At 41.2% G+C, this 18,959-nt stretch overlaps 1 protein-coding gene across 7 annotated transcripts in view; it reads left to right on the forward strand.

Annotated features, from left to right (window-relative positions):
* Positions 1–18,959, forward strand: part of inpp4b (inositol polyphosphate-4-phosphatase type II B) — a 190,901-nt gene that overhangs the window by 164,421 nt on the left and 7,521 nt on the right. For 6 of the 7 annotated variants that reach the window (XM_085409653.1, XM_085409655.1, XM_085409657.1 and 3 more), the window contains 9 exons: positions 2,660–2,798; positions 8,238–8,410; positions 8,970–9,093; positions 9,509–9,635; positions 12,543–12,683; positions 14,444–14,541; positions 14,806–14,918; positions 16,374–16,528; positions 18,635–18,823. In XM_085409653.1, coding sequence (XP_085265779.1) covers positions 2,660–2,798; positions 8,238–8,410; positions 8,970–9,093; positions 9,509–9,635; positions 12,543–12,683; positions 14,444–14,541; positions 14,806–14,918; positions 16,374–16,528; positions 18,635–18,809 — 1,245 coding nt within the window. In that variant the 3' untranslated portion in view covers positions 18,810–18,823. Of the gene's footprint in view, positions 1–2,659; positions 2,799–8,237; positions 8,411–8,969; positions 9,094–9,508; positions 9,636–12,542; positions 12,684–14,443; positions 14,542–14,805; positions 14,919–16,373; positions 16,529–18,634; positions 18,824–18,959 lie in introns of those variants that run through there. The other variant, XM_085409654.1, reaches the window with a different exon arrangement.

The following is an 18,959-nucleotide window of genomic DNA, read 5'->3' on the forward strand; positions in this document are numbered from 1 at the left end:
CACACAGGGGGAAGCCGAAAACTATTACTGTATTAGAGATCTGCTATGGCAAATAATTACTCACAAAATTAGATTGCATACCAAACATTAGTCTTTTAAGTGGATTCTTTTCTCAAAGGGGGTTTAAATATTTCATCATGACAAACTGACTGCGGAAGATAATTACGCGGTATCCTTGTCAGTAGGGTTGCCAACTCCCTGAAAAATAAATAAGGGACACCTCGTGGCCAGGGCCGGGCAACCTAGTTGTCTTCACCCTTCCCAGTGTGGTGAATTTTTTAGCTCTTTTTTGTGTGTGTGAAATTATTTTTTAACCATTTGACTTGAATTTGATTTAAGCAGATGCATATTCTTTGTGATATGACCATATGGGAAACAAATGATCATTTGGCCATTTATTTTTAGCTCAAAATGACAACATTAACACAGTAAAACAGGTCTCTTTCTTAAACAGAAGCCTGTCATGCTTAACTTTTGAGAATAAAAGTAAATCTTTCTTTAAAAGAACTCTGTCCTGCTTAACTTAAAATTATATAAATTAATAGAAAGCAATAGAACAAAAAATATTCTTGTAACAGTGCACATTTAGTGCATTTAGTACAGTTGGCTTCAGCTGAGGTATTATTTCAGCTTTTCTAATGCTAATCAGCTGCTCCTGTTTGTAAACCCACTTGTTCCCATGATTACGCATCATAACTCATCATCATTATTCATCTATGTATTACTTTTATGTATTAGTCATCTATTTGTAATCATCTATCCTTGCAGTTGTTTATTACACAAAATAAATTATATTATCACACTTCTGGCCACATAGCGCTGATATTCACTGCACATGCCCATTTTAACCTTAACCAGAGGGTTTAAAAAACAAACCAGTGTTTACATACCATATCTGCTTCTGCCATGGCCTGGCGGACAAAAAATTGGTTAAGGGTTCCCCGAGCTTTCACGCCCCTCATGTTCTTCATGTGCCCACCATTAGAAGCATGCCTATGGAAAAAGTGCGCCGGCACACAGTGCAGTGCGCTTTATATGTGTTATGGTGACCTTTTCCAGCCAGGTGTTTCCCTTTTCCCATTCCTCCCTGTACTTTTGCAGCCTTTTTTTCTTTCTCTGAGCGAACAAACATTGCTGCTCTAATGCTGGGCTCACACTGTGCGATTTTTGGCCCATTTTGAGACGATTTTTGAGTCGTGCGACCGATTTGGTGATCGGCCCGATTTTGGCCTTCATCGTGCGTCGTGTAGTATACGTGGGGTAACGAGAAGCGATTAACACCTCGAGCAGCTCCCGATCATCAATCGCTCGTGAGCCGCTCACACTGCTCACGCGCAAACACGTAAACGTCGGTGAAAAAGACGGCGCAGCACAGCTGTGCAGCGTGTGATCTGGACACAAGCGATGGAGGCACAACTTGTAGAACTTTGGAAAGCTCATCCGAGCCTTTTCGATGTGGCATCACAAAATTATCACGACCACAACAACCGTGAAAATAGTTGGATTTACACTGCTGCTCATTCACAGCTGCCTGATCAATGTTTTTCATTAGCAATTTAGCAAAGTTGATGGTGGTGGTGTGTCTGTGTGAGTGAAAGACAGAGCGAGCGACAGATTTTCTGTTATAACCTTCATGTTATGGAGGCACAGTGTGAGCACTCAGGTCGCATCAGAGCATCGGGCGGTATAGTGTGAGACCTGCATCGTGACCTACCAACTTCTAACCCCTGCGAGTCAATCGTGCAGTTTGAGCAGGAGCTGAATAACGTGACTGAAAAAAATCGCACAGTGTCTGCCCAGCTTTAGGTGTACTGTCGTCCGAGACTTGCACCGCAGTGTCGGCGTTTGTTTCCCTGTTGGCCATGCTTCTTGTTGTGGTCATCTGTTGTCTTCCGGTATTTTCTCCGTAAGCGACCTTTCCTCGACCAATGAGATGAGCGGTAATCTGAATTGTCATAAGTGTGCTGTCAGCTCATTGGTCACAAAGCAGGAGAGGGGCTGGGAATTATGTTTTCCAACAAAGCGTTAATTCCATTAACATTTATAGACCACTTTTGATTCTCACTGTATTACGGGACAAAGTGCGTCCCTTATTAGCTCAATACGGGACGTGTACTTTTGTTTCTAAATACGGGACGATTCCGTTTTTTAAGGGACGGTTGGCAACCCTACTTGTCAGTGAATTTAAGCCATCTCGCTTCTTTTCATGGACGTGTCTATGGCTGTTAGTATTCTTTGTGTGTGAGGACAGCATCTGCCACACTGACAGCAGGAGTTCATCGTGATTTCTCCACACCAATGCCTAATTATCTCCCGCCATTATAACGTGTTCAACCCATATTTTTAAGAAGAAAATATCCAAAATATGTATTCCCCCACCCCCCTTCAGCACACACATCCACAGAGAAAAAGTCTCAATACATCAGTTACCTGCAGGAGCTCAGGAGAAGAAAGAGAAAGCTTGAAACGATGGAAACGCTTTAAAAGTAATCTCAGAATATCCTTTCAGACATTTCCTTTTGACCTTTTGGCTTTTCGGAGTTTGGACTGTGCAAAAAAAATAACTGCCTCACAGTCTCAAAGGTAGACAGTGTGAGTAAGACACAGATGTAATCAGCGCAACTGATCTGACTGCTGATTGTGCATTTGGCTCTTTCAGGACAGGCTGTGGGCAAATGTGGCCAAGTGTCTCAACTGTGTAATCGCCATGGTGGATAAACTCCAGGAAGAAGACAACACCAAGCAGGATCCAGTCCCAGAACATCAGCTAGCTGATGTCATCACCTCCCACAATCCTGGTAAATTACATTTTCAGTTTGTTTAGCCCATCGTTTACAGTCTTAGACAGGCCAAATAATTGCTGTGTCAGTCAAAAGTAAAACTTTATTTGGCTGATGATACAGTGATGTTTTGCTCGTTAGGATTCAGATCTGGCCGCGGTCGTGATTACAAACCAGCAATACTACACTACAGTTTGATCACAGTTCCTTCATCTATGTTGTAGGTTACCACCTCTGTTTGTCTGTGCGTATATATATATGTGGATGTACCGTCACTGTCTATTTCATTAGGTACAGCTTGCAGTAGCAGCTTCCTTAAATCTTTGTAAAATAGAGCCAACAAGGTGCTGGAAACATTCCTCAGAGATTTAGGTCCATACTGACAGATGCTGCACGACATGATGCACATCTCCAGTTCCACCACATCCCAGATGTGCTCTGTTGGATTGAGATCTCGTGACTGTGGAGGTCATCTGAGTACAGTGACCTCACTGTCATATTCAGCAAACCGGTTTGACGTGATTTGAGCTTTGTGACATTATTGTGCTGGAAGCATCCATCAGAAGATGGGTACACTGTGGGATGGATGTATATTCAGGTATGCTATGGTGCTCAAATGATGCTCACTTGGCCCTAAGGGGCCCAAAGTGTACAAAGTAAACGTCCCTCACACTATTACACCACCACAAGCTTGAAACCATTGATACAGGGCAAGATAGATCAATGCTTGAGATTCGTCAGACCAGGCAACGTGTTTCCAGTCTTCTGTTTTCCAGTTTTGGTGAGCCAGTCTGAATAGTAGCCTCGGCCTGCGTAGCTGACAGTAGTGGCACACAGTGTGGTCTTCTGCAGCTGTATACCCTGGTTCAGAGTTTTGTGCCTTCTGAAATGCATACCTACACACAGTGGTTGTTATGAATGCTTATTTGAGGTACCGTTGCCTTCCCATCAGCCTGAAGCAGTCTGTCCACTCTCCTCTGAACTCTGACATCAATGAGGGCATTTTCGCCCAGATATTTTCTCTTTTGATCAATTGTGTACATACCCTAGAGATGGCTGTGTGGGAAAATGCCAGTAGTTTCTGGAAAATTCATATGAGCCCAACAGGCACCAGAATCATGCCGCTTTCAAAATCACTTAAATCAGCTTTCCTCCTCATTCTGATGCTCAGTTTGAGCTTCAGCAGGTCATCTTGATCATCTACATTCCTGCATACATGGAGTTCCTGCTATATGCCATGTGAATGTTTAAAGGTGACATTTCTACCTTAACACTTCAGCTAATTTAGCTTTCTTTTGTTATTATTTTGTTCATAAGTTTTCTTTAGCAGAAACATCCCATTTTTTTAAGTCTGTACATTTTTGTTTTTCTCTTCAGTTAAACAGGTAATCCAATGCCTCATCGGTGAATTTCCTCATGCAAATTATAATGCAGAATATGCATTAACCGATCCATCACTGTCACAGGCAACATGTGGTGATACCACTGTATTGTAATGTGCCCGTCACTATGCTCCCGTCACTAAACAGCAGTCCTTTTAATGCTAAGAAGTGCTCCTGAGCCCAAAAAAACATTTTTAAGCGTTCGTACATAGATTTTTACTGTGGGGAAGAAATAACATTGAGTAGTTCATCATATTTTTCAGAGTATCTTAAGCTGAAATCGAAAAGAGTTCCAGCGTTGCAGACTCCCTGTTGTTCAAGCACTGGCAAATGAGAAACTCATATTGTTGCCAGAGAAGTGGATGAAAGCTACATTTCGTATGCAGAGCCATTCACTGTTGACCACAAGCTGCCCAGTCTTCCCTTACGTCCAATGAAATCCTGCCTCAAGCTTGTGTTCAGACAAGCGCCCAGACTGCTGCAGCTGCCAATTGGCACACAGAGCCACAGAGCAGTGGCATTAGACTGACCAGGCGACAAGGAGAGGCTGTGTGTGTGTGTGTGTGTGTGTCAGTCACACACACATGCTGTGGAGGCATTGGTGCATTTGTATCTGTGACGGAGTGACCCGTCTCAAGGCAGAGTCCGCTGAGTATGGCACCGCCACCATTAGATCGCCACCATTAGTTTGATTTGGCACCCGGGGCGGCGTATCTTTCTGACGACCGAGTAGAGGAATAAAAGGGGTGAGGAGCAAGTTGTGAGCCGCATCGGGGGTGGCTAGATTTTGGTTCCCACTTACTTGTTAAGGGCGTCGGTCGGGGAGACGTGCGGGGGATCGCCAATCGTGCAGGGTGACGCAAGCCGATGGTATGGGGGTGTGGGGTTTAAATAATGAGTTCACGTGTGTCTGGACCGTCATGAGAATGGCCTCATTCCGTGGGCCGTTAATGTGTATATGAAGTCGGGTAGACTTCCGGGAAATAGTTGAGAGCCTGTATCAATGTATATGTTTTGTGAGTGTATAATGAAAAAGAAATTCTGGGGGAGGGAGACGGGGATTAAAGTCAGAATAAAGAATTGGTGGTGACGCCAAGGGGGAGGGGTTACGGGATATAAGAGACGGCGAGCCGGATATGAAGGGTGTGTGTTGTAACATACAGGCTGTGTAGCGCGGATCTCAGTTTTATGTCTTTGCAACCATCTTTTTATGCACTGGGGAGGCCGTTTCAAATAAAGTATCCACACTAATACCTTACCGACTACGCCTGTGTTTGTCCGGGAGAGGTCTGGAAGGGGACCCCGTGACAGTATCATTTTGTGTCATTGTGTCTTTGTGAGCCAGCAGGTGAAAACAAGGCCATCAGCCCCTGTGTTCATTCTGAAAGATAAGCTCAATCCTCAGAGCACCTTTATTAAGACAGGCTCAGAGAAAGTGGTCATCTGCTTGTCAAAATACAAACATGGAAGGAATAATGAGAGAAGCTTTATCTCTTTTGTGAATCCTGGGCTTTTGATGGCACTGCAGGGGTTTGCATGTTTGGACAGGTGGGCCAGTGAAGAGATGACAGCTGGAGTTCTGTTTCCTGCTCTGTGCAGAGGCAGTATTTGCAGAATGAGATAAGATGTGATTTCTATGACAGGGCAAGGGCAAGCTTGATATGCTGTACATATCAAACTGTGTGCATGTCTGTTTGTCCGCAATGATTCACTCTTCCCTCCTGAGAACTTTTCAATATGTTGAAGCTCAGAAAGAATATGTGGTATGGTTGGAAAACTCATCTTGAGCACTGCTTAACCAACACTGCCCCCTGGTGGCCACTCAGAGGCTCGACTTTATCAGAAACCAGTGAAGGATGCAGAGAAAGCATCATCACAGCTGCAATGCAAGTTTCCTGCACACATTTTGAGTTTGCTGCATGTCCAAAATAAACAACCACAAAGAGGTCACAAGGATTACATAATTTATTTGATGTTTGCTGATAGTAATACGGTACAATGAGAGCTTAAATATTATAACAGTGTGACAGAAATTATATAGTCTATACCAATGATTCATGACCAGAAGTAGTTGTACCCTCCTAGTTGTGATTTGATTTTCAAACACAACAATATGTTTTTATATGGCCTCCAGTCTGATGTGTACTGCACAGGATAATTTATTTAACTTAAGTAATAAAAGAAGAAGTGTATAAAAACACTTATTGCACAATGTTGTTATCAAAGGTCAACAAGTCTGGTGTAGACAGGAAAATTGTGGCGATATCTCACAATACTTCACATTTACAGTAATGGTTAAAAGAAAATACACCCTCTTTAAATTCTAAGTTTTTTTTGCAACAGGACATGATAAAAAAAATAAAATTATATCGGGTCGAGCCTTTAAAATTGAGCTGAATCGGACATGTGCTGTAATAGCAGCACGTGGTCTGGAGCATTCAGGTGTGGCAACACAATCCTTAAATTGATCTTACAGAAGCAATTTGTTACTTCTCATAAGGCTGGGAAGGGTTATAAAGCCTGACAACGACAGTGACAGTGAGCAGTGCTCAGAGAAACCCACGAGCTACATCTCGTTGTTACATGTCGCATGTTACAGTGGTCCAGTCAAATTCCAGACCTCAGCCTGCGATGCTGTGGTAGGACCACCAGAGAGCTGTACATGAATTTTGCAATGTTGCACAGAAAAGTGTTTCAAAGTTCTGACCAATAAAATCATTCATCAAAAGATTCCTTCCAAATTTTGCTACTAAATGTGGATCTACAACCTGAATAATGGGTTGTACTTTTCACACACTGATTCTGGTTTAGACTTAGTTTTTCTGTTCGTCTCAGTTGCGATTTACCAAATCTGAAAACCTGGTAAAGTCTAAAAGTCTTATTTTTATTATGTACGAGTATAACCTCATATTTGAAAGAGTACGAATTATCTTTGTGCCATGACTGTAAATATTTTATATGAATATTAACTGCAACTCTGAAACCCCCACAGAGAATTACAGGCGGAGGGTGAGGTGATGACTTAAATGAGAGAAGAGAAAGTTCAACTGTAGAAACTGAAACAATAGTGTCCAAGGAGGAAATCAGGAAAGACGCACGATTTCAGTTCATGGTTTACAAGCAGGTGGTGCAGTAACACCTGATCTGTCAGCCCAGGATGAGTAACGCAGGGCAGTTATTAAAAAAACATCCAGGTTCTCCAGCATCGATGGGATGATGATAAGAATTAAGACTGTGAGGGGTTGACAGCCAGTAGGTCATATTTAATGAATTATGTTATTTATTTATTTATTATAGGCCTTTAATCCTAATTCTCAGAAACTTTGGCTCATGGTGTTTTGGAAAAGTATAAAATGTTTTGTAAGAATGAGGTTGTTCTTCATCATTAGATCGTAGCATACAAACAACAAGCTAAATCTTCTAGGCGCACTGTTTGTGAATGACGCCTTCAACACGAAACAGTTTAGCGTGAAGATTTCTTTTTTAATTTACCAATTTTCTACCCTAATTTTCATATGTGCCTTTTAAAAAACAGAGATAATAATAATTTTATTGCTCGCTGAGATATTTTTATGTTCAAATCAGCCAGAAACAGATGGAAATAGTAAGAAAAATCACCAAGTTGCCAGTTTAGGAAGAATAATTGGATTTAAAGTAAACAGACCACAGTAAAACTGATCAATGCATATAAGATAAACCTACACTTTTTTTTTTTCTTCAATTCAAAATGTGGGACTTTCTCAAAGCCTTTCACTGATTTTTAAATGAATGGATGATTCTTACAGTATCTGCTGTCTAAAGTTTTTTAGTCTGCATGAAAAATTCCTCTATTAAATTTCTGCATCTACCTAAAGGCAGCAGGACACACATGCGGTCTATAATTTGAGATGTGCAAGCTGGCGTACTCCGAGGGGTTCATTAATTTTGTGCTTTGCTGCCGCCTTTTCAGTGTTTCAAACCAAGTTGCATTTTTGTGTGGGGCCTTCCACCTCACACTGCAGCATACAGTGCTTGACCTCGCAGAGAAATCGCTTGCTGTGATTGAGATGTTCCCCGTTGCATCTCTTTTTCACAGGTGACTGGAGGGAGCAGTTGTGTCCTCTGGTGACCCGGTTAAAGGACTGCGTGATGGAGGTGGTGGAGAAGGCGAAGAGAGCCATGACCTTTGTGCTCCTGCAGGAGGCAGCCTGCAGCATTCCACAGGGCTTCCTGCTCCAGCAGAGGCGAGACATAGTCTTCAGTCAGGCAGTAGGTGGCTGCACTGGCATAATAAACATCTGAAAGATTTTTGCTTTTTGTCGATACTTTCTCTTCTCATGAATGAATCATAAATCTGCTGCCCATTCACTGCTTTATGCAATAGCAGCTTGAGCTGTAAAGGATTTTGTCATCTAATTTTTTTCCCTCGTGGTCCAAAGTACAGCATAATCAGTGCAAACAATATAATATGTTGGTTGTATATTACTTCATGTTTGCATACTGTAGAACTCAGGGTGTGGAGTCATGTATTTGTTAGGCTCTGAACTATGTTTTATATTTAAAGGGTTTACTCCAGTAGGACTCATTCGCATGTCTCTGCTGTATACATCAACATTAAATGAGCATGAGCAAGTAAATAAAAGGAGTAACATGGATTCAGGTAACACATTTGTTGTGGTGTGAAAGTGGCTGCAGGTTCTGATCCTTTATAATTGAGCTGAATCGCAGTATTTTGGACCCAGTGTATTCTTGGTTCACCGTTTAGTGTTTGCTGCATAGTTGCTTGTTTGAAAATGTCTTAGTATTTGTGTGTTTGTGTGTTAAACAGCTGGCAGCCTTGGCCTGTGGTTTCGTCATGCGGTTGTACGCGGGAATGCAGGACAAAGGCTTCCTGAGGCAGCTTCACCTCGTTGGCCTGGTTGCTCAGTTTGAGAGCCTGCTCAGCACCTACAGTGAGTGAAATCACGCCGGTGACCTCACGACCTACATTGAATTTTACTGTTTGTGTTTGCTGTTAAGTAAATCCCAGCACGTTTAAGCAAGTCAGACTAGTAAGGTGAATGATTAAGCTGTAGTACATAGCAAGGTGAGGCAAGGTGAGTCACTGCAGTGTTGTTTTTGGCTAAATGCCTTCATTACCGACACCCATATTTCTTCATCCTTTAATTGTGACCTGGAAAATGGTATATCTCCTGTTAATGTTTGTCATAGAAATAAAGAGAACAGTAAGTAACAGTAAGAGTTGAATAAATACAAGGGAGGGAGGTTTCTCAGTTATGGTCTTTGTTAAACATGCCCTGTTGTGTGTATGCATGCAACGAGAACGACTGACATCACTGTCGAGCTTGTTTTCTGTGGCCGCTATAGGTGAAGAGTTCGGGATGCTGGAAGACATGGAAGTGGGGATCTCAGACCTGCAGAGAGTCATGTTCAAGATTACAGAGGCCAAGTCCGATGACCTCAGTGACCTTCAGCCTTTAGTTTGTGGCCGACGGTAAGACCTTGTTTTTTTTTTTTTGTTTGTTTGTTTTCTTGCTCAAGTCCAATTATAGGAAGGAAATCGGGCCAAACACTTATTTGCAGCACATGTGGTCACCTCTAATGGTTTCTAATATACCTCTGAGATCAGAAAATCAGCATCAAATCAAGCTATACTCGTTTTATTGAGATATGCAAACATAGAAAGTAATGTTTTTGGCTTGAGAGAGTTTCTTTGTTTATAGAGGAAATCTAAGTTTAAAGAAGGGAAATGTCCGTATATTTCAAAAGTAGGGGGATTCATACTCTGTGTTCAATGAAAACTGAACACAGGAACTTTGTTATAATGGAAGCCAGCCATTACAAAACAGCGTTGTTTTCTCTTGCATTGTGTTTCACTAAGGATACAATTGGCGCACTTATGCAAAACATCCAGGACCCCTCTCACACCAGCTCCAACACGGATCTGCAGCATAAAAAATATCGGAGCAGGTCTTTTTCTTGTTTGTATCACTTTAGTGTAGGTCATCACATGTGCTTTCCTTTGTGTTTCATATTGTGAAAAAAGAAAAACTTAAGCTTGATTTTCTTGTTTACCTTGTTCCTGATGTTGCTGTCTACTGGGACTGTCACTGTATCATAACTGTGGTCCTCTGCTTCTTCTCAATCACCACTATGTCTGGTTGGCTCAGGATCTCGGCCCCAGGAATCGCCTGCATACTCTTGGGTACATATTCAAGGGTATTGCTGTGTACCAAGAGGAACCCAGGACCCACTGCACCGGCGGGTTCATCGCGATACCTAATAGCAGTCAGGGTGCCATTGCCTAGCCTTATTAGAGGTCTCTGTATCCCTCCATGGATATGCCTCACTGACCCACCATCAAACCGGTGATGCTGAATGATGTTACAGGGAGAATAACGTTCTCCACGGCTTCTACCGACCCTTTCATGTCTGTGACATGTGCTCAGGGGGAACCTGCTCTCATTTGTGAAAAGCACAGGACACAGACAGGTCCAGTGGTGGACCTGCCAACTCTGGTATTCTACTCTATGGCAAATGCCAATCATGCTCCACGGTGCCGGGCACAGAGCACGCAATCCACTAAGGATGCTGGTCCCTCAGGCCAACCTCATGAAGTCTGTCTCTGATGTTTTTGTCAGACATTCACACCAGTGGCCTACTGGACGTCATTTGTAGGCTTCTGGCAGTGCTTATCCTGTTCCCCCTGCACATCTCTTCTAATGTAATTGTGTATCTATTAGTGAAAAACAGTCAGGAAAACTAGGAGGGAAGAAAAATGTCAACGGCCTCCACTTGTAAAACCATCATTTCCTCTCTAGTGCACATGTTGTTAATTTCAGCACCAAAAGCAGCTAAAATTGATTACTTTAAAAAGTCTTAGGATGACACAGCATAATTACGAGTGGGCTGAATTCCACACGTTTTCTCTTAGACAAGTATCCGTTCACTGTGGCTCATTCAGGAATGCAGGTGGAAACTTTCCTCTTCATATCTGGACTTTGATGTTGTCAAAAGTAGCTAGCATTCAATAAATGCAGAGTCACTGAGATATAATGTAATTATTATTTGAATTATTATTTGACGTTTAAAAAAAATACACATGCATGTGTGTATTATTTTTATTATCCTTGTATTAGAAGATAAAACAAGTGTGGAACTGTGTCAAGTAGTAGTTAACTGTTGTCAGGGAAAATTTAACAATGACCTGCAACACACCCAGTGACCTTGATTTGAAGTGGGTTTAATAAACACATTGCAATGTGGAGAGAGCATCCCAGTGGAACACCAGGACCATCTCTGAATTGTGGCCACCGCCCTTACATCTCATATACAGAGACACAGACAAAGAACATTCCACAAACTCTTACATGTTGGCCCCTCTCACGGGTGGGCTATACCTTCTCCCTCACAGAGAGAATTATGACCTTGTTTTCTGCTTGGCCGTCACCGAAGGATTTACATCCCTGATAAGCAGAAGGAGTCCCACTATCTGTTTAACGTCTCCCATTACAATGGCCTCACTGTGTTAACATTCCACATGCATGTAAACTAGTGACAGGAGTGCTCTTACTTTCTCTTAAAGTGAGAAAGTGATATTACTATAACTAATGTGATATGATTAAATATGTGATTAATACATGAGAAAAGAAATCTGCCACCACACTGTGCAAGTGGCGGAAAGGAGAGTGACTACTGAGTATGGGAAAGTCCATATTTTAACAATTGTTATACGTGATTATGATTTCACACAGTCTTGTAAGACAAAAAGTTAAAAACCACTTTAGCATTTATTTAGTGCAGTTCAGTCGAGAAACGTTTGAAAGAAAAATTTAGCCTAATCGAAGATACCTCCCATAGGGGAAAAGAATTATTTAATAGTATTGCAGGTAGCATAGCTTCACAATACAACTGGTAACCAGGTGAACTTTACTCCATATACGGATGAGCGGTTGACACAGATATTATCTGGCTTCAGTCCACAGCAGTTTTGTACATTGGTTTAAAAGTTCAAATCAGCTGATCACGAATGTCCTTTCCCATCTTTGAAGAGAACCTTTGCTCACGTGTTGGACAGCTGTTGACAGGTCAAGCTGTTTTTTCTTATTGCTTACCTTGAGCATTGTGTCTGGTGTGATATTACACTCCTGTGGCACCTCCCACTTCTGTGCCACTCTTTGAGGAATTCTAAAACGCGCACACTGGCTCTCTGGTTTGTATACACACCATCAGTTTCTCTCTTTACATCTTGCTCAGGCCTGTCTTAGGTATCATGTTATAGAACTTCCCAAACATATCACATCTATCATGCGGTAAAATGTATCAAATTACTTTTTTGATGGATGTTTCACCGTCTTAATCCTTATTTTCTCTCTCTCTCTCACTTTCTCTTTGCATTTAGAGACCACTTCACTGTAGAAGTGCCATTACCTAAACTGGTTTTCCATACCTTACCAGAGGAAATCAAGGAGGGGAAGCTTCTCCGAGTATTCCCGGTGCTCTTTAATGTGGGGATTAATGAACAACAAACAATAGCAGAAAGGTAACCTGGATATTCTTTGCTCCACTCCAGTGCACATGAAGACGAGCACTGTGTATGTGCTGATCTAAACACAGATCCTATTGTCATTTCTAAAGGAAATGCTTTAAATCTATAGCTAAAACTAAAAGATTATTGTTGTTTAGTTATAGCTGGAGCCATCCAAACCACTAATAGCATATTCACATTTTTTTACTAAGTGCCTTTATTGTTTTTAGTTCTGCTACGTGATAAATAGTGATTATGGCTTTAAAGAAAAAGCACATATAGCTGCTGTTACATAAACAATAACAACATTATTTTTGGCGTAGAAACCTGCCTGCTGTACTCTTCCCTGACCCTTGAGCTTTTTGAACCTTTACCACGGGCCTTCTCAATGCTTTCACCTCCCTTACCTTGAATGACCTTTCACCCAGTGATCCAACCAAGTTCCAACTGCTTACAGTATCTCCAAGTTGTGCTTTATAGTTTGCTTTTTTTTTAACGTGACTAAAATGTAATGGTACATCTTCATTCATCTTGGCTCTTTGAATTCCATTGTCTAGCCAGAGACGCCTTTCCATCCGGTAGCTGGAAGCTCCCCTGCGTGGAGTGCTGAGAGTTTCTATCAAAAACATAATTTATTTTGGTAGAAATGATTCATTGTAGGTTTTGATTGGCTTCGAGTCAGCTCTTCATGTTTGCAAGAGGCACTAAAAGATTTGTGATTTTTGGAAAGTTTGGTAAGGTTTATGGGTCTCTCATGGAAACGTGACAGTTTTGAAGGAAATGGAAGCAAATTTTGTGTCCGGTCTATAAAACCTCTGATGAACCTTTTCATAATCTTCTGAAGTTTCTTCTTTCTGGTTCCTACGTAAACTTTGACTTATTGTACGCATTGACCTTAAAATAGGAATTATTTGTCTGTTTGATAGTGTATTTGCTGAATCAATTTAGGCATAAATTATAGGTAGTTTTTAAGTTTGTTTTCTCTTGCTGCTAATCCAGTGGGTCTTTGGACATTACATCTGCATATATACAGTTAGGTACATATGCTTTTTTTGGGGGAAACTTTGATCATTTTGCCTCTGTACACCACCACCACAAATCAAGCAATTAATGTGTGGTTGAAGTGCAGACTTTCAGCTGTGATTTAATGGGTTTTACAAAAAAAAAAACCAACCCAACATACTTTCAGAGATTGAAAGCATATGAGCAGCTGGCTGACTAGCAGTTCTGTGGCCATATGAGGGCTGCTTTCTTGTTATTTCATTCGAAATTAAACAGGCAAGACTTCTGAAGTTGAACCTAACATCACCTTTCAATGGAGCTCTCCATATGAAGTTCAATTTTAGTGCAAGTGTGGGAGGCTGAAAACCAAATATAAACTTATCAGAGAAATACCAAAAAACTCTAGGAATGTTCAAAACCAACATTCATCCAGGACGCACCAGCTGAACAACACCAAGAGGCCCGAAACACTACAGAAGAAGCAACTCTGTTCATCTGGATGTAGAGTTTTCACTCATACAAGTGACTTCTTTGTTTTCATCTGACTGCAGATTTCCCCAACCTTATAAACAGTACATTTGCATAATAACTGATACTCGCACCACTGGCGTACAACGGGCTATGACAAAAAAAATACACCAGTAACAAACACCATATCCAGAGACCACCCCACTGAACCATGTTTGGGGCAGGGTTGGCCAGGATTCACACAAACTGCCCATCAGGATAAATATTTTTTCCCTAACCGATCTTGCACTCTGTTCTGCTCTCAGGTTTGGAGATATCTCTCTACAAGAAAGAATAAACCAGAAGAACTTTGAGACATTAGAAGCCTATTACAAATCATTAAGTGAAAAGGTGCCACTAGAATGTAAGTGCACAACTTTAAAATAATTTTTACTAAAGAAACATCTTCATCTTTGGTCTCATGTGTTTATGTGCAGAAAACAGTATTAACATATTTTTTTGTGTGGGTGAATAATGTGTACTATAATCCCATTAGAATGGTTCACACCTTTTATAAAGCAACCGTGAATTTTAACATGTAGAACATTTCTGTGAAAGAAATATCCACACCTGATCTACAGCCTGAAGCTTGTCTTCATTAACCTCTGTTTTTGTTTTGTGCAAACAGGTCTACCGTGTTTTCAGACACAGACCGACATAAAGGAATTACTTGAAACTTTGGGCCAGAATGTAGTCGCGAAGAAGAAAAAGAATGTGGAGATACTGTGGACTGCTGGAACGGTGAGGCTTCTACTGTTGTTACTGTCTGGATGGTAATTACTTTGAAGGGAACGATATTGTATTTTTTATATATTCATGTTGTTTTCTTTGTTCTTTTTAAGCATACTTTAAGTTTGTAGCAGGCTTTTATAGAGAAACATAGTTTTAAACAGCTCAATATGGCATTATTATCACTTCAGATCAGATTCTTCAGATAAATCTATTGACCTTGAGGGAGAGGTCAGAGGTCAAATGTGACATGATACTTTAAATCTGTTTAAACACTCTCAAAGTTCAAACCTTCATAGAAAAATAAGTCCAGTATAATAGAATAAAACCAAAGGCGCCCACGGGTGCCATAGATGGTGCAAAACATTTCGTCAACATTGTTGTTTGTTGGGGAGAAAACTTACAAACATACAGTACAGTCACACTGCTAAGCGATCAGATTTATGTAAATTTGACAAGCTGAACGCATTGTGTACTGTGCAGGAGACATGGCGCGAGATTGATTGACAATGGTCTACAGCCAATCAGGACGCAGAACACAATTCGCTCTTATAGGGGAAAAAAAAAGAAAACAAACCTCGAAACAGCGAAACTGCGAAAGGTGAACTGCGTTCTAGCGAGGGACCACTGTATGTATTCGATTTGTTGGCAGTACACACTACACTTGTAAGAATCGTATTTAATGAAGTTATAAGACTTTTGGTCCATTTTGGTTTTTAAAAGATGAAGTTGAATTTGAAGACCTCATGGATGAAAACTAAATTTTAATGGACTGTTAACAGAAACTCAGTCTACATCCCTACAACGTTTTATCAAAATTCATTCAAAACTTTTGAAAGAATGATAACACACACGCACGTGAAAATTACCTGAATCATCCTTGGCAGAGGTAAAAGTAAAACACACCTCAACTAATAATGAGTAACTTGAAACTACAAAGGCAAATGAGGAGTAATGCCAGGGCAGATGGAAATGAGCGAAAGCTCCTTCTCGAGCTTTTATGCGTGCAAGTGAGCCTTCTGCAGGTAATCAATACTAGGGATGCATCAGAGTGAAGCAAGGATGACATAAAAATGAAAACACTAATCACGTGGCAGATGTGTGCACGTGTCTACGTCAGGATATAATAATAATAATAATGGATACTTTATTGATCCCCATGGGGAAATTACTTGTTTTTCTCTGCATTTGACCCATTCACTCTGTGAAGCAGTGGGCAGCCCACTAAGCAGGCGCCCGGGGAGCAGTGTGTAGGGACGGTACCTTGCTCAGGGGTACCTCAGGGTAGCCGTTAAGTGGATTCGAACCGCCGACCTTCCGATCATGGGGCGACCACTTTACCTACTGAGCTATCCCTGCCCCCATATGTAAAACGAGATGAGTCACTTCACAACATTTTGCCTTCATGATGTATGCCAAACCGATGGTGATGTTGGTTTTTTTTTTCCCTCATCCACTTTCCACCAGATCTGCCGAAGGTTAAATGGCATCAGGTTTACCAGCTGTAAAAGTGCCAAAGACCGAACATCCATGTCTGTCACTCTAGAGCAGTGCGCTCTCTTACGTGATGAACACCAGCTCAGCAAGGACTTCTTCGTGCGCGCTCTGGACTGCATGCGCAGGTAAGACAGTATTAAAGGAGGCATCAGAAGCCAGTCCTAAACAGACTGCACTTAAAAAGTTAGTCATAAATGCGGATTTTTTGCTCAACGAAAAATATCTTGGTGATCAGAGATTTCTGCCGTCGTCTCCTCTCTTCAAGTGAAGTTACTTTCAGGATCTTGTTGGTTTATGTATTCAGAGTATACATGCGAGGCTGTTTTTACTGAAACTCAAATTCTAAAAAGCTTACTAGATACTATTACAGGCAAGTTAGAAAAATATCAATTTTCCAATGTTTTCGTTACCACACTCTTAATCTTGCTACATTTAGCAGTAGAATGGAATAAGCCTGAAGTAGGCTTGTCATTACAAGCATGTATTACAAGTAATAACCTGCATCCACACCACCCATCACACACATCAAAGGCATTTTATCTGCAACTTTTCCTCCCAGCCCATCACCATTACATGATCAACATTCCCTTCCCTCCACCATCATCACCATTCTTCACACATTCAGAGGCAGCAATGCATGTTCCTGTTAGTCCTGTAGTTTAGTGTTTGTGTGTTTGCCAGCAGGGAAACATTCACATCTGCCTAAATCTCATGAGGTTTAACTGCATAACTTTGGCAAGGGCACTGGTGAAATGCACATCTGAAATGTCCGTGGGACTGACCTGTATGGGACAGCTGATGGCAGGTGATGGAATGAAGACAGAAACTCTTAACGACACAAACACAGCTTTAATACAATTATACAATTATACAAGAACCTTTAGTAATAAGTAACATTTTAACTGATGGGATGGTTTACAGTGTGCAATCAGGACAAAAAGGTTCTTCCTAAAACTGCAAATGAACAGAAACAATGTAAAGCTGTGAACCAAAACAGTACCAAATTATATTCAGTGAGAACCCCAGTTAATTAAGCTTGTGACTGCAGAGATGTATAAACTGTGAGGGGAACATTTTAAAGATAAAGTTTCTGTCTTGGGTAGGCCAGGGCTATTCTTGTGATATTTGAAAGATTTGCACACATGCCATACGGCTGCTTTACTGTAGGAAGAAAAGGAATAGTCAGTATAGTGAATTTTACAGTGAAAGGACCATGATGGATATCTAAAATGATAAAACGTCAGTCAAGCCCGTAATGCAACTAAATGCATTGACATGTTGCAGATATAAGTGCAGACTGACTCCAATTGATTGCAGCTTGTTCGCAATCTGTCTGCATGTATGAATTAGACAGCAAATATTTGCAAATCTTCAGAAATCTGTTTACAAGTGCAGTCAGTCCGAGTGAGATTGTGACTGGTTGACGACATGTTTCCTGTCCCTCTCCCCATCTGTGCAGTTGTTTTTTTAACTGAAAGTGGTTCCAAAATTATTTGCAATCAGACGCCAAAAGCAAAAGAATTCAGTAAACAAAGGACATTTTAATGAATTTATGGAAAAAAGCAAAAAGTGTTGCAGATAGGTTGCAGAATATACTCGCCAGAGTTCACAAGGGTACAATAAATCTTTCAAAGAAGGGAAAAAGAGATGGGAGGTACTGGAGACAAAAGTTCAAAGACACAGAAGGACAACAGGATGATCTGACCGACTGGAATATCTGGCACAAGTGAAAAGATATGAGGTGGGGCAGAAAGGAGAAAAATGAAAACAAAGGTCCTCGCTCGTCTAAGTAGTTCCACTATTTGCTAAACATATTTTAAATGCTGCTGACAGTGATGCTAATCTGTCCTAAGCCTGATGTGAATGATTTCACAGAAAGGAAATCAGCTATGTGAAAAAACAAGTCTCATGTTTCAAACTGCTGCTATAAAAAAGATTGTTTACTCAGGCCATTTCTTCATGGCTTACACTGCAGTGTTTTTCATGGCATGGTTCTCACACTTTTACTCCACCTGTCACTGTCTACTTGTCTGTGGCTGCTATTCTGCATTCAGGCTGTACTAATACCTCTGGGTCTAAGTGGGCCTTGTGCTACTAGCCCTGTCAGGTCTCTTTATCAACTGACCTTTCCTAGAAAGCCTACTTAGACAGCATCTATACTGGACTAACACTAGTGTTTTCACACTCTGTCTCTGTTCGTTCTGTTTTCATTCTGATGGGCACTCCTGCAGTCGACTGACCCAGGGAGACATTGGGCAGTGGGAGGACCCTGAGGCTGGCGCCATGACAGAGAACAAACCAGCATCACGACACTTTTATCCCATTGCCCTGCTGCTCGTTAGCTCCCACTTACTGGTTGTGTGGCTCATTTTAAGTCTTGTTTTTCTGCTTGCAAAATATCAATAAACTGTTGACAATGACATCTCTACTCACTGCTTTTCTTCCTGTGTTCACTAGTTCTTCTTTTCAGTAGGGGTACTGCGGATTAACGGGTAATAAGCAAATAATTCAATGTCAAACTCAGGCTGTAGGGCATTAACGTCAGATGTTTTTATC

Source organism: Rhamphochromis longiceps, linkage group LG6 (genome assembly GCF_057381845.1).
Source record: "Rhamphochromis longiceps isolate RC_006_pf linkage group LG6, R_longiceps_female_GT1.1, whole genome shotgun sequence".
In the NCBI taxonomy this organism is placed as follows: domain Eukaryota; kingdom Metazoa; phylum Chordata; class Actinopteri; order Cichliformes; family Cichlidae; genus Rhamphochromis; species Rhamphochromis longiceps.